Source organism: Hyperolius riggenbachi, chromosome 7 (genome assembly GCF_040937935.1).
Source record: "Hyperolius riggenbachi isolate aHypRig1 chromosome 7, aHypRig1.pri, whole genome shotgun sequence".
Taxonomy (NCBI): domain Eukaryota; kingdom Metazoa; phylum Chordata; class Amphibia; order Anura; family Hyperoliidae; genus Hyperolius; species Hyperolius riggenbachi.
Genome location: NC_090652.1, coordinates 300,692,769 through 300,708,988, shown reverse-complemented (window position 1 = coordinate 300,708,988; position 16,220 = coordinate 300,692,769). Strand labels below are relative to the sequence as shown.

The 16,220-nt window shown below is 44.3% G+C and overlaps 2 protein-coding genes across 2 annotated transcripts in view; both read right to left on the bottom strand.

Annotated features, from left to right (window-relative positions):
- Positions 1-10,235, bottom strand: part of XRCC5 (X-ray repair cross complementing 5) — a 114,951-nt gene extending 104,716 nt beyond the window's left edge. Inside the window, exon 1 of the mRNA XM_068246081.1 lies at positions 10,163-10,235. The gene's annotated coding sequence lies outside the window, so the exon portion shown is untranslated. The remainder of the gene's footprint in view (positions 1-10,162) is intronic.
- Positions 6,249-16,220, bottom strand: part of TMEM169 (transmembrane protein 169) — a 31,347-nt gene continuing 21,375 nt past the window's right edge. Inside the window, exons 2-3 of the mRNA XM_068246085.1 lie at positions 13,909-14,259; positions 6,249-10,663 (exon numbers count right to left, since the gene is read on the bottom strand). Coding sequence (XP_068102186.1) covers positions 10,041-10,663; positions 13,909-14,200 — 915 coding nt within the window. The 5' untranslated portion in view covers positions 14,201-14,259 and the 3' untranslated portion in view covers positions 6,249-10,040. The remainder of the gene's footprint in view (positions 10,664-13,908; positions 14,260-16,220) is intronic.

The window sequence follows — 16,220 nt, the reverse complement described above, 5'->3', positions numbered from 1 at the left end:
GCAATGGCATGGAGTGACAACCAAAAAGCAAGGCAGTGACATTCCGGGGGAGTCATGGCAACGTGACAACTGTCCTGGCAGTTAGCTGTGAACATGGATCCTAGGAATAGAGACATGCACAGGAAAATTTCCAAGAGGAAGACAGGTGGGTGCTTTTTTTGTTGTTAATTACAGGAGTGACTGATGTGGATAGAAGCCAGAAGCGGAGGTAAAGGGGCTTTGCGTGCGCGATTAGCGCAATAAAGAATTTATACGTCGCACTGCAAATACCAACAGAGTTTGTACGTTCTAAAGCTGCCCGTTAACGATACAATATTTTCCTCAGATGTATCATGTGATCATTCCATCAGATTTGCGGGATTGTAATGCCTGGTACACACCATGCAATATCCTGTCAGATAGATGCGTTGAATATTGCATCTGTGGAAAATATTGTACTGTTAATGGGTACAAGGGGTAAGGGAGGGTTTTCCAGACATCACACGTTTGTACAGGGTAAACAGTTTGCAGGCAGAAAATAATTAAAATGAAATGAGGTCTTGGGCAAGATAGCAGTTTTATCCAGCGCTGATAATCACCTGGCTTTTTAGTAAGATTTGCTGGGGACTAGCATCTTCCAGGCCCCTAGACACTCTCCAGGCCCTAGGCAACTGCCTATGTTTGCCTTGTGGATGATCCGGCTCTGTTTGCCGGGCAACATTTGTTTGCAAGGTCTCAGATTTACTTGTGTCCCATTTGCTTTGCGAAGAACCGCAGCACATAAGTGGAAAGGAGGCCATGTGCAATTAGGAAATGGACCAGCAGCTGAGAATGAATGTATTTGAAAAAGTTTCAGACACGCTCGCTGCAGACAAGTTTCCATCCACATGGGAAAATTAGTATTTTACTGATGATCATACCTAATCTCTGCCTACATCACTTCCTGTTCCTTGAAATGCCACGCCTATTTCTTGTGCACAGACAGGAAGTAAAGCTTTTTAATTTGGCGGAATGCTATTTTTGCTTTTGTTAACTGGAAGCTAAATAAGTGGGGGCCGAGGCAAAATTCTGCACGAGGCTTATCAGATTTGGGAGAAGGGCTGCCATACACTGGTCGATTGAGACGAGATCGACCAACAGTTAGAGCCCTCTCTGATCAAATCTGCATGAAATCGATTCACAACCTGTGGAATTGCCACCTGCCTCACACCCCACTCCCCTGGCCATCCGTAATACCATCTGCCAACCGTAATCAACTATCTGTCCTGTCCTGTGTCAAGCAGAAAGTTTAAACAGTAGAGCACCCTCTACTGTTTGAACCTAGTTTTCTCACATGACAGGACAGGAAGTGAGGAGACGCCGCCGGAAGAAGTGAGAGACTGCAGGGACCTGGGGACTCGCTCCGGCGGACAGTTGATGTATTGCTGCGTCGGTCGTTGCCTTATCAAACGCCGCTTATGATGCACTCCCGACCCACCACCGATAGTTAAATTTTCCGTCTAGACAGATCGACTGAATCGATTGATTTCAGGTGGTAATCGATCAGTCAACATTTGCGTTGACGATTTCACAGCAGATTCGATCACAGTGACCGAATCTGCTGTATTTCGACAGGAAATCATTGTAGTGTATGGGTACCCTAAGAAGCAGGCAGACAGGGTATGGGATTTGAACAAATTCAGTCTCGGATTATAAATAAAAGCATAACGGAACATGCAGCACATTAGGACTGATGCAATCTATACAGAAGGTTCACTTTTCCTGTAGAAAAATAAATAGTTGATCGTTCTTGCGTGCGTCTCTGTGGTGTGCAGAGCTCAGAGGCAGCCATGTTGTTGGTCAGCACAAGTCTCCGTAGGAGAAGCTTTCTGAAAAAGATAAAACTTTCCAAAGACAGAACTTTTTTTCCAGTGTAACCAAAATACAAAATTTAGTTTTAGTAAATCTTATACATTTTCCAAACATCAGCTCCGATGATCCATAGCGGCTGCCGTGGTGTCAGCATACTTATACTTCAGGCATAGATATTAAAGGAGATGTGTAACAAAAAAATCCCCCTACTCACTGTAACAGCGCCTCCGTATACAGGAAGTAATGTCACTTCCTGTATACGGAGGCACTGTTACAGTGATAGGGCGCTGTTATACTGATACTCTAGCTGTGCTAGACGTGCCTCCATGAGACTGGCACCTCCCCCCACCCGTGTGGAGCGCACCAGAGCAGCAGGCCCGCAGATTCACGCTCTGCGGCCATGCATGTGATACATCCCAAGTTCAAACACACACACACATCATTTTACAAAAAGACACGTATCTTTATTGAGATCAGCTATTCCGATTTCATTATCACCCTGAAGGACCTCAGACAGCAGCAAGGCAAAGTAACATCACAAAATACCGCCTACTATCGTGCTACAATTATATTGCATTCCCCATTCTCCAAAGTGCAAAATACATCATTTGTGGTTCAGCAATGGCATGGAGTGACAACCAAAAAGCAAGGCAGTGACATTCCGGGGGAGTCATGGCAACGTGACAACTGCCAAGGCAGTTAGCTGTGAACATGGATCCTAGGAATAGAGACATGCACAGGAAAGTTACCAAGAGGAAGAAAGGTGGGTGCTTATTTTTGTTTTGTTTGTTAATTACAAGAGTGACTGATGTGGATAGAAGCCAGAAGCGGAGGTAAAGGGGCTTTGCGTGCGCGATTAGCGCAATAAAGAATTTATACGTTGCACTGCAAATACCAACAGAGTTTGTACGTTCTAAAGCTGCCTGGTAACGATACAATATTTTCCTCAGATGTATCATGTGATCATTCCATCAGATTTGCGGGATTGTAATGCCTGGTACACACCATGCAATATCCTGTCAGATAGATGTGTTGAATATTGCATCTGTGGAAAATATTGTACTGTTAATGGGTACAAGGGGTAAGGGAGGGTTTTCCAGACATCACACGTTTGTACAGGGTAAACAGTTTGCAGGCAGAAAATAATTAAAATGAAATGAGGTCTTGGGCAAGATAGCAGTTTTATCCAGCGCTGATAATCACCTGGCTTTTTTAGTAAGATTTGCTGGGGACTAGCATCTTCCAGGCCCCTAGACACTCTCCAGGCCCTAGGCAACTGGCTATGTTTGCCTTGTGGATGATCCGGCTCTGTTTGCCGGGCAACATTTGTTTGCAAGGTCTCAGATTTACTTGTGTCCCATTTGCCTTGCGAAGAACCGCAGCACATAAGTGGAAAGGAGGCCATGTGCAATTAGGAAATGGACCAGCAGCTGAGAATGAATGTATTTGAAAAAGTTTCAGACACGCTCGCTGCAGACAAGTTTCCATCCACATGGGAAAATTAGTATTTTACTGATGATCATACCTAATCTCTGCCTACATCACTTCCTGTTCCTTGAAATGCCACGCCTATTTCTTGTGCACAGACAGGAAGTAAAGCTTTTTAATTTGGCGGAATGCTATTTTTGCTTTTTGTTAACTGGAAGCTAAATAAGTGGGGGCCGAGGCAAAATTCTGCACGGGGCTTATCAGATTTGGGAGAAGGGCTGCCATACACTGGTCGATTGAGACGAGATCGACCAACAGTTAGAGCCCTCTCTGATCAAATCTGCATGAAATCGATTCACAACCTGTGGAATTGCCACCTGCCTCACACCCCACTCCCCTGGCCATCCGTAATACCATCTGCCAACCGTCATCAACTATCTGTCCTGTCCTGTGTCAAGCAGAAAGTTTAAACAGTAGAGCACCCTCTACTGTTTGAACCTAGTTTTCTCACATGACAGGACAGGAAGTGAGGAGACGACGCCGGAAGAAGTGAGAGACTGCAGGGACCTGGGGACTCGCTCCGGCGGACAGTTGATGTATTGCTGCGTCGGTCGTTGCCTTATCAAACGCCGCTTATGATGCACTCCCGACCCACCACCGATAGTTAAATTTTCCGTCTAGACAGATCGACTGAATCGATTGATTTCAGGTGGTAATCAATCAGTCAACATTTGCGTTGACGATTTCACAGCAGATTCGATCACAGTGACCGAATCTGCTGTATTTCGACAGGAAATCATTGTAGTGTATGGGTACCCTAAGAAGCAGGCAGACAGGGTATGGGATTTGAACAAATTCAGTCTCGGATTATAAATAAAAGCATAACGGAACATGCAGCACATTAGGACTGATGCAATCTATACAGAAGGTTCACTTTTCCTGTAGAAAAATAAATAGTTGAGCGTTCTTCTTGCGTGCGTCTCTGTGGTGTGCAGAGCTCAGAGGCAGCCATGTTGTTGGTCAGCACAAGTATCCGTAGGAGAAGCTTTCTGAAAAAGATAAAACTTTCCAAAGACAGAACTTTTTTTCCAGTGTAACCAAAATACAAAATTTAGTTTTAGTAAATCGTATACATTTTCCAAACATCAGCTCCGATGATCCATAGCGGCTGCCGTGGTGTCAGCATACTTATACTTCAGGCATAGATATTAAAGGAGATGTGTAACAAAAAAATCCCCCTACTCACTGTAACAGCGCCTCCGTATACAGGAAGTAATGTCACTTCCTGTATACGGAGGCACTGTTACAGTGATAGGGCGCTGTTATACTGATACTCTAGCTGCCTTCATTACAGTTCACCGCTAATCTGCGGTTTGAATTATGCCGCCGGGCAGAGGCACAGGGCACAAAACATAAGACCTCCCCGAAAATAAGCCCTAGCACATTTTTTTTTAATGGAAAAATGAATATAAGACTGTCTTATTTTCAGGGAAACACGGTATAAATAAACAGCTTCATAGTGCCAGACACCTCCTGGTCTCAATATACTGAGTCAAACGGAAAGCACTGAGTTTCTCTTTCAACGAAAGTGGGATTTGCCCTTTGAAATATAAGTACACTGTCACTCCCATCTTTTACCACTGGATTCCTGCGCATAGAGCCATTTTGCAGTACTTAAAGGGATACTTAAAGTGGATCCGAGGTGAACTTTTACTCATTGCATAATTGTGTTCCTTTCCTATTGTTTATAGGGCATTCCTCAAGTCAAATACTTTTTTGTTTTAATACTCTAATTCCCTATAAACTAAATAAGCTACGCCCACAGATTTTCAGAGAGCCTTGGCAGTAGCAAGGGCTCATGGGAGCTCAGTCTGGGCAGGAGGAGGGGTTACTAGCCATTGATTTCAGAGGCAGGGGGGGGGGGGGAGGGGATTAGGTTTTTTTGTTCAAGATACAGATAAGCCTGCCTCTGTGTAATGTTTACAAACAACATGGCTGCTGTCATTGTATCACAGGAAGACAATCATATTTTATTAAAGCTGTTTACAGCTAGATTTGCTGTGTAAACTATCTAAACTTTAGATAAGATATATAGACAAGTTACTTGTTATAGTTTTTCATCTCGGATCTGCTTTAAGTAAAAAAACAATACAAAAAAAAACACCACACATTTGAGGCTTCTTGCAGCCCCCAGCAGTCATGTGCTTGCGCCGTCCGTCCCTGTCCCTTCAGTGAGCAGCGACGACCTCCTGAAAGCTGGCCAGTCTCAGGCTATTGCACATGCGTGGCCCCGAGCCGCACGCACCCTGTTCATAGTCCCGTCATCAGGAGCGTTCTGCCTATGCTCAGTAGCGAATTCCCCATACTGCACATAACGCTGTTATACGCAGGGACACGATGACGAGGTGTGTGGCCGGCCAGCTTTGAGGGGGTCACTGCTGCTCGCTGGAGGGTCACGGAAGGACGGCGGGGGCGGAGGAGGGGTTCAGGGAACTACAAGAAGCCCCAGGTCAATTAAACTGATTTTTGTTTTTTTATTTCCCTTGCATTTTCTTTTTTTACTTAAAGGATTACTGATGTGACATGATGAGATAGACATGTGTATATACAGTGCCTAGCACACTAATAACTATGCTATGTACCTTTTTTTCTCTCTCTCTGCCTGAAAGAGTTAAATATCAGGTATGTAAGTGGCTGACTCAGTCCTGACAGGAAGTGACTACAGTGTGACGCTCACTGATAAAAAAAAAAAAATTCAAACTATAAAACACTTTCCTAGCAGAAAATGGCTTCTAAGAGCAAGAAAGAGGTAAGAAGGGGAATTTCTTATCAGTGAGGGTCACACTGTAGTCACTTCCTGTCAGGACTGAGTCAGCCACTTACATACCTGATATTTAACTCTTTCAGGCAGAGAAAGAAAAAAAAGGAACAACATAGTTATTTGTGTGCTAGGCACTTTACATACACATGTCTATCTCATCATGTCACTTCCGGTATCCTTTAAGATTTCCTTTGAAGTGTACCTGAAGCGAAAGCAATGTAAAAAAAAAAAAAAAAAAAAAAACACAACTATATATCCAAGAAGAGGGAAGCCTCTGGATCCTTCAGCCATTTCCCGTGTCCTCCCGTGGCTGCCAAGAAGCGTTTTAAATATTGTGACCAAGCTCATCTTCATGCACAAGCATCGCAGTGTTGCATCCGCGTGGTATGGCTGCACCTACGCAGTAGCAGTGAGTTGCTCGTGCACGAGGCTCTTGTTTACTGTGCAGCCTGGGCCTTGCTCACACAGACAGTATGGCCGCGCATGAACAGGAGTGCAATTTCTTTAAAGGGTCCGCACGCGTCAATGGTGGGGGCCAGGAGGACCTGGGAAGACTCTACAGCAGGGGTGTCAAACTCCAATCACGTGAGGAGCCAAAATCTAAAACAGGTCTGAGTCATGGGTCAAATTGTTTATTAACATTTACTGAACAGTCTAGAACTTAGTGGCAGAATTACTGAATAGCGACCTATGGGGCCCGCTCCTCCCCCCTTCTGCAGCATAGCGTGGTCGAGCAGTTTGATATTTACCTGCTCCAGCTGCACTCCAGGTCTCTTCTGATATTCCTGACAGCCGCACCCTCTATGCTGCATACCTCTGGCTCCTGAGGTATGTCATGTGATCAGCATTTGGAGACATAGAACCACAAAGCGTGCGACTGCCGGGAAGAACAGAAGAGACACAATGCATCGCTGGAGCAGGTAAATGTTAAACCGCTTTGCTACAAGGAGGGGGGGGGGGGGGGTTAAAGTATGTAGGTGTTTTTCCAGCCACAAGAGGAGAATTTGGATCCCAGGAAAAGGCCCCATGCTCATTTCGCTTTGGGTCCGTGGATTGTTGCTGTACCCCGGCTCAAGCTGACAATGTTTCAACTAGAAACAATGGGCCAGATTTATCAAGAGTGTCTGAGACAAAATGCTGGTAGGTTTGTAGAACTCCGTGCAGAACTGTCTCAAACACCTTAAGAAGCCACTATATGGTGCTATTTCCTTCCTAAACTGTTCTAAATGAGGAGAAGCTAGTACAGTGTCTCAGAGGAAGAACATAACAGTGTATGACTTGTTTGTTTATCCATCTGGGACACCAGAAGTCCAGGCTGTAATTTCTCTCCTAAACTTCCATTCTTAAATAATCCCGATGTCTGCTCTGTCTTTTACACACATTTTTAACATGTTCTAAGCAGTAAATTCTCCACATACTCTTCCGCAATTCCCCTCCTTCTCTTAAACAAATAAACATCATCAGGGTGAAGGGGAGTTCACTTCAGTAACAAATGAGTGTGGGTAGATGGCAGTAAATTAAAAAGGAAGCTATGAGGTGTCAGCATAAACCTGCTCTGCGGGGGTTAAGAAGTGGTATTAGCCACTTCTTAATCAGGGACAGTTCTGCGCTGTTCTTAATCTAAGGAAAACTCTCAGAACTGCCACAATTTCCCTTGCCTTAAGTAAGCATTGGGAAGCTTCTTACAAACGTGCAGAACACTCCCCCCTGCTGGTAAGGACAGTTTAAGAAGAAAAAACTGTCGGTAATGCTTTGATAAATCTGGCCCAATGTCACAGGTGTGCTCCCCTGGACAGGAAGGCAGTTTTCTGTCATTCTGTTACAGCTTCCAACGATACACATTCGAACCACATAAAATGGCAAGAAGGGCAGCATTTGGCCCGTGGGCCTTGAGATTGACACCTGTGCTCTAGTCTACAGGATCCAGAGACTTCACTTTTTTTTTTTTTTTTTTAGGAAAAGAAGGATGGGGTGAAAACCACCTTGGAGGGGGAAAAAAAAAAAAAAAAGGAGGCATCAGGAGCCCGATATGTAACTGGTATTTTTTGGAAGGTGCATTGGAATATTATACTCACAAAAGGGGGTTGTAGCGAAGGACAACCCACCAAAGGAAGTAGGGGGAGAAAGTAAACCTGTCTCCACTGAGATGTGGCTGGATGAGAAAAAAAAAAACTCTTGAAAAGTTAATTGGAACCAAAGAAGGCAAAGTCACTATAGCCCAATAACCCCTCAAGGTAAAGAGGGGGGGGGGGGGGGGGGCATTGACACAACAAGGGTGAAGAGGCACCCAATGCTGATAAAATTACATTAAAATCAAATAAAAATTGAGAATCTGAACTACAAAATAAAAAACTTATGATATAATAATTTGTATGTATAGTACTCAGGGCAGGTTCTCTCATGAAGCAAGGTGAAACATTTGCATCAGGTGCAAAGATTACAGGGGCAGCAGCATGTTTGTACTGAGTGTTTGCACTTATAGCATGCAGTCAGAGTACGGGGAGAAGCAAGAGGATAGCGAGGTGAAAAGACCATCATTGGGGAAAAGCAGCTTGTTGTACTGTGTGAGGAGTCTGGCAGTGAGTGAGGATGGGGGAGGCAGGAGAGCAGCAGTGTTTCATTTGACTTGCACAGCAGAAGGGAGGAGGAGGCACTGCTGTCCTGACTGAGGAGGAATGGAGGACAGGCCAACTAGCTGAGGTTGAGCAGTTTGTATGTCACAGGCTCACAGCCAGCCAGTGTGTTATTGTGTTGAGCAGCAGCATGTCATGTCTCAGGTTTTCGCCTATGCTCCCTTGCTGACAGAACATTAAATGAAGCACAGTAAATTGGCGGGAGCTGTGTGATCATTCCAAATTGGGAAGGGGAGGGGCACATCCTTATATCTTTGCCTCAGGCAGCATTAAGTCTACAACTGGCCCAAGTAGTACTGCTAAGAAATGCAAAATTATTAGCACAGATATGAGTCTCATATTGTTTCCAGTACAGGAAGAGTTAAGAAACTTCAAGTATCTATGCAAAAGAGCTTCTCTGAGCTCTGTGACTTTATAAAGTTGTGGACAGCACTGTCTTTTGAAGCACTAGTCTCAACTGTCTCTCATTGTTTTTTCTTTGTTTATGGTTTTTCTGAAGAGAAAATTTCAAAGGCTCATGAGCCTGCTCTGTGAAATCATTTAAAATGTTGAGTGTATTGTGGAAACTGCAATTATTAGAGAATGATGCAATGTTATAAAAAAAAAAGTTATATACCTGAAAATAATCTTTCTACTAATGTTCTATTAATTATCCATACTACACAACCAATTCATTATATCATGAGGTTTTTTTTTGTTAGTTTTAGTGTCACTTTAATAGCACAGGCAATGTGTTTCGTGAGTGCGAGCCCACTGCCACAGGCCAAGTAAAATGCCAAGGTTAGTATAGCCAAAAAAACTTGGAGCCCCTCTTCACCCTCATTGTCTCTTCCTAGGAAAGTATATATTTGTTTTATTACATTAGGTTCACCTTGGGATCACGTTAAATCACAGGAACAAATTACTTTGGGTCATTAAAAGAATGTTGTACCTCTTTAAATGTGAAAGGTCTGAGAAAATAGCACCACCACCCCTCCCCCATCTACACTCCAGAATAATTACTGGTCAGTAGTCACCTGAATAAGCATGGGTATTTTTGGTCACAGTTTGAAACTTTCCCTACAGACAAAATAAGTTTTTATGGGTCTATATGTTAAGAATCGCCATCTGAACATCAAGTGCTCGTTAAGCTCACAACTGAAATATCACAAACCAAACAAAACGTGGAAGCCAGACATGCATCAACCACCAGTGGCAAACTCCTTAAGAGTATCCAAAAATCAGTGTAATTCCATATGGCACAGTCCATTTTTTTGCATAAGTATTCCATAAAAACTTAAAAAAACAAACACAAAACAATGACCATGATTTGTATGGAGATGTTTGGATCAGACTGCAGAAGTCTCCACTTCCTGCGTGGAACCCTTGACAGAGAGACTCCCAGATATATTGTCCGAATCTAGCAGTTCTACAATGCTGTAAGGGGAACAGTCTTCCATACCCAGCTTACTGCAAAGCCAGCCGCAAAAACCCTTCTCCATGTCCTTCACCGAGCGCCACCAGTCCCCAAACAGCCAGGATATCTGGGTGACCGCCGTGTAGATGGCCAGAGAGGAGGACACCGCAACGATAATGATGGGGTAAAAGATAATGAGGAAGGGGCAGAAGGTGATTTTGTGCCAGAAAGTCCTCTCTTCGTTGTAGACCAAGAAGATGTTGTACCAAGTGATGGTCCCGTAATAAAACGAGATGACGAAGGACAGGACAAACACAACGGGCAAGCTGAGGAAACTCCAGAGGAGAACGTGAGGACCTCGGTCTACTCCCAAAGAACAGGTCTTCTTCCCTCCCAGCGGCTCATCTTGTAATGGTTCCTTGGATCTCGCAAGTTCTTGTAGTTCTTTTTCAGTTAATGTGACATGGATGTCCACCATCTGTCCCTTCTTCTTCCCCCGAGTGATAGTTCCCGTTAGGGTGACATAGCGGCTGTCCGGATGCATGTTCCATCCACCTATTGGATAAATAGATATTATCTTTAGCAAGGGAAATCACGCTTTATCATAGAAAAGATTAAAAAAAAAAAAAAAAAAAATTCTACCACAGGCCCATCCACTCAGCCCCCATAGAACACTTATGGTGCGTACACACGTGCGACTATAGTCGTTTGAAACGATCGTTCCCCGATCATTTCAAACGACGATCATTACAAAAAAGAAGCCAACGACAATTAACTCCAACGACGCCCGAGCGAGATCGCTATAAACGAAAGTTTGGCCGTGGCGGATTTTTCTAAACGACGATCGTTTGAAAAAAAGTACATCGTTAGCAAACTGTCGTTTGTACTAGGCTGGACATGCGCACATCGCTGCAAATCTATATGACTGTACTTGCCGTGATGGAACGTTTGTTCAATAATTGTGTCCTATGTTATATAATGTGTCACATTCAGGGGCGTAACAATAGACCCTGCAAGGTATGCAGTTGCAGGGGGGCCCAGAAGCCACAGGGGGCCCCATCCTGGCAGACTGACAACTAAGGGCAAGGAGAGAAAAAAACGTTCTGCTCTTTGCTCAGTTCTAATTACTGCATCTGCTCAGCCACTGATAAGGAATCATACAAAGTTTTGCAGACCAAGATTTATAGACAGTACATATTCAGTGTGCAGCAGGGTCTTGTGTACAGCTTGTTCTACCTCCAGCCTTTCCACCCCTCCCCAAGTGCTGTGTCCTGTAGTAATGCTGGAGGAGTCTGGATACGGAGAAAAGGCGGGAGGGGGCCCCATCCAAATTTTCGCAGGGGGGCCCCATGAGTTCTAGTTGCGCCCCTGGTCACATTAAACAATGAATGTAATTGTAACAGGATAGGATATGTAAAGTTTAGAAGCTGAATAAAAAGGACATTAAACATACAAGTTGGTACAGTATGCAAATTTGTAGTGTACAGTATGGAAAGATCGTTTTATTGTACCATACGTTCGTTACATACGGGCGGAACTTTCCACTCATTTAAACCATTCATTTAAACGTGTGTTCCGTTCTGAATAATGATAAGATCGTTCACAATATGTACATTCGTGCGTCATTTCCGTATCGTTCGTTTTCAAACAATCTTATCGTTGTTCCCGTGTAAACCTTTTAACGACCGTTTAATTATGTCTTATTAAACCATCGTTCGTCGTGTGATACGAACGATCGTTGTCGTATGTGTGTACGTAGCATTAGTAATGTGGCAAAGACTGTATATCCAAGATACCACAACAATATTTTTGCAGTTCGAAAAATTCCAAAATCTTAATTTGCACAAAATACAAAAATGCTCTCTGTAGAAACAGAGAATTAAAACCCTTCAATCCATCAGTCTTCACAAGAAGCACATACGTAATGGTGAGGCATTAAATAGTACAAATCTTCATATTGGTCAATGATATATTGCACGTTTTGACTTAAAGCAGAAAATACTTTTTAGGCAACGACACTAGTTCATTTTGGACAAATGTCCCTCATCAGGCCTTAAAGGCCTACAGCGAAAAACTGTAAAATTTAAAATATGTGCAAACATATACAAATAAGTAGTGCATTTTTTCCAGAGTGAAATGAGCCATAACTTACTTTTCTCTTATGTTGCTGTCACCTACAGTAGGTTGTAGAAATCTGACAAAAGTGACAGGTTTTGGACTAGTCCATCTCTTTATAGGGGATTCTCAGGGATATATTTATTTTCAAAAGCACTTAGTGAATGGCAGTTGCTCTGTCCAACTGCCAAAAACTGTGTAGGGAGCAGGGAAGCTGGCCAGCATCATTGTTTAAATCCTTTTTAGGGAATAGCTTTATAAAGAATAAAAGCCTTGCAGAGAATCCCCTATGAAAAGATGGACTAGTCTAAAACCTGTCACTTCTGTCAGATTTCTACTGTTTACTGTAAGTGACAGCAACATAGAGGAAAAGTAATTTATGGCTCATTTTACTCAGGAAGAAACGTACTTATTTGTATATGTTTGCAGATATTTTAAAATCTTACAGTTTTTCGTTTTTGTGCCCCTTTAAGTATAAGAAGATATAAAATTCTCATATGACCAAAAGGGAGGGGGAAGCCTTTGGATCCTAAAGAGGCTTCCCCTGTCCTCCGTAGTGAGGGGTGGGGGAGAGATTTAGCACTGGGACCTCTGAAGATCTCCTTCTTAGCAGTTTGTCTGTGTGCGCACCTCTGCAGCAGTAGCGGTGCTGCGCAGAAATAGCAGAGCCTTATCAGATCCACTCTATTGCACAGGCATGAGCTGTCTGCGCAGTATAATGGACCCGATCAGGCTCGGCTGTTTCAGTAGGAGCCCGAGCAGAGAGCTGCTTTGGGCGGCACAAGTAGATATTAGTAGATATTATTGATGGCTTCTTATCGAGGCTGCCAGCGCTGGATCAGGATGGCGGAGGGAGATGGGGGAAGCCTCATTAGGATTCAGAGGCTTCCCCCTCCCCAGGTAAGTGCCCTCCAGGGGCAGTTATTTGATTACAGACTTACTTTAACAAGCCGTCTCTGCCCCCTTAAGGACCAGAAACCGCTGGTACAGAAACGGCGAAATCTTGACGAATCGCCGCACATACCCGACACAACCGCCGTACATCGGGAATCTGCACCACCCACTCTGCCGTCTCTATGACGGCAGAGTTCCTGTGAGCTGGTCAGGAGCCACTTTCATGGTTTCCTGTCCCTGCCTGTCAATGTAAGCCAATGGGAGTTGCTTACATTGAAAAACAAGGCCGGAAGCCAATGAAATCAGCTCCTGACGTCATAGAGACAGGCAGAGCAAGTGAGCTGCGATGGGAGATAGCGGCGAGAGCAACGAAAACAGCAGATGCGTGCAGCGGCGGTCAATTGAAATCTACGCCCTGGCAGCCAGATAGCCATCGAAACAGGGCGTAGATTTCAACTACGGCGTTCCTTAAGTAGTTAAGATTGGGAGAGCCTCTGGACCAACTAGAGGCTTTCCACTACTGAGAAAAGTACACAACTCTTTCCCCCAACCCTCCTTTAAAAATATGCTGACATTACTGCTGTTTATTAATCTCCCAAATGGAGAAATTATGACTTATTGAAATTAACTTTTCATCATTGTCCCGGCCGCCCCATACACGGAGCGCATCAGCTATAGGAGGCAACAGGGGTACATTAACTGCCCGCAAGATTTAATAGTCTAGGCTCTGTGGAGCTCCTGTAGAATAAAGGTGACCTAAGTGGGCAGTACGTAGAGCAGACATTACTCACCATCACTCATGGGAGTCCCCAGGAACCTGGCACCTTCCTCCGCGCTCCTCTCCCCTCCTTCCTGATTGGCTGCCTCATCCTCCAGCACCTTCTCGTTGTCTGAGCGATACACAATGATGGACTCCGGGCGCGCCTCCTTTTTCTTCTTCTTCTTGCGCTCTATGGTGGCTTCCCCGGCCACCGCAGCAGCCGCTCTCCGCAGGGTGTCCCGGAGAGGACTGTGAGGGGCGTTCTTATATTTCAGAACCGCCTCTTCCACCCCCACATCGCAGGCGATGACCTCTCCTTCCATGTTAGAGGGTTTATCAAGTCCCACTAAGTGTCATTTTCTCCAGGAAGCTCTGAGGTCATCTGCAAGAAAGGGAACAAACTGCATCAAAACGCAGAAATGTTGAAGTACCTAAAGGGAAGAGAGAATAGAGAATGACAATAGGGATGGGTAATGATACGCTAATCAGTCAGGCTTTCATGCAATTTGTAGGCAGCCTAGCATACAAATCCATCCAACATATCATACATCTTGGATCTCGTCCAGAGATAATCCCCACCCCAACCCGCTCTCTGCTCCTCCAACACTCTATGGATATTCACCCCTCGCATCAGTTGCTCACTCATGCAGCTCCAGGACTTCTTCAGAGCAGCCCCGACTCTATGGAATTCCCTCCTCCCATTAGGCTAAAACCCACCTTCAACTCATTTAAGGAGGACTTAAAGACCCATCTGTTCACCACTGCTTACTCGCCACTTACATCCCCTCAACTTATGTGTCCCTCTACACCGCTCCTTAGATTGTAAGCCTATTTGGCAGGCCCCCCTCCCGTGTGAATTGCTCTGCATAGACCTTCCGGCGGCAACCACAAGTCGGGATAACCGCTCCTGACTTGTTTTTTTCCACCCCAAGCTGGACTCGTGATAACCGCCAACAAGGTTCTTGCAGAGAACAGAAGAAAAACATACAGAAATGCACCCTGTATGTATTTAGAGAGTTTAGCCTGTCTAATTCCCATCATATTTTCTTTAAAGGTTATTATGCTGTTGCTTATCTTTTAGAGCAGAGAGGGAATTTCTGAGTTCAGATCCGCTTTAACATTTCAGCATGGTGTAAAGGTATATAGCAATCGCGTCTGAATTCCAATGAGATAGCCACAGAAATCCTCCATTCCTGGCGTGTTATGCTGCCAGGCACGCGCCGCTTTCTCTTTCCGCTTCATTTGTGATTCGCACGCTAGCGCCAGCCTCTCGCCATGCCCGATTATATTTCTATAACTCTGCCCCGCTGTCTGGATTGCTTCAATCACTGGCATTGTGTGGCTGACAGCTCACGGCTGCTGGGAAGAGGAGGCAGCAGGGAGGATGTATTACTGTGATAAAACCTTATCCCAGTTCTCCATCTCGCCTGACGGATCTCATACACTTCCTGCCTAATCCCCGCAAACAAAACTTCAGATGAGCAGAATGAATGGGAGGATTGCTTAAAGGGGACCTGAATTGAGAAACGTACGGAGGCTGCCATATTTATGGCATTTTAAACAATACCAGTTGCCTGGCAGCCCTGCTGATCTATTTGGCTGCAGAAGTGTCTGAATCATACCTGAAACAAGCATGCAGCAAATCCAGTCTAATGCTGGGAACACACGTTTCGTTTTTGCAGTAGAATCGTTCCGATAGATGCCTTTGACTGATAAATTCCGTCATGTCCGATTCTCCGCTCGATTGTTTTCCACTCGATTTCTCATAGAAGTGAATGGAAAAAAGATAAGAAAAACGAGCGAAAGATAAGATAATCGATCCAAGAATCGAATGGTAAATCGATCGCCAAAAAAAGAAAAATCCATAAAAACGACCGCAAAAACGTATTGTGTGTTTCCAACATTAGGGCTGGTGGACACTCAACAGCGGTTCTGAGTTGTTTTTAAAAACACTTATGCTTTGAAAAGCGCTTGGCTATTGTTAGTCAATGGGCTGGTGCACACCAGAGCAATTCATTTTTTCCGCAAACGCAGGTCCTGCAGCATTTCTGCTGATTTCTGAGGCATTTCAGCCTCAATGTTAAGTATAGGAAAGTGGAAAACTGCTTTGAAAAACTCTAGATCAGAGCGGTTTTCCAGACATTTTTGTTACAGAAACTGTTCAGTTACAGCTCAACTGTAATGAAAAGTAAAAAATGCTCCAAAAAATGCTATGCATGTGTAGAAAATCGCTCTGAACATGCCTAAAATCGTTCTAAAAAGAAAAATCACTTCAAAAAACGCTGAGCGTTTGCTATTACGCTAGCGCTTTTTGTTGTGCACTGGGCCTTATAATGTCATAAA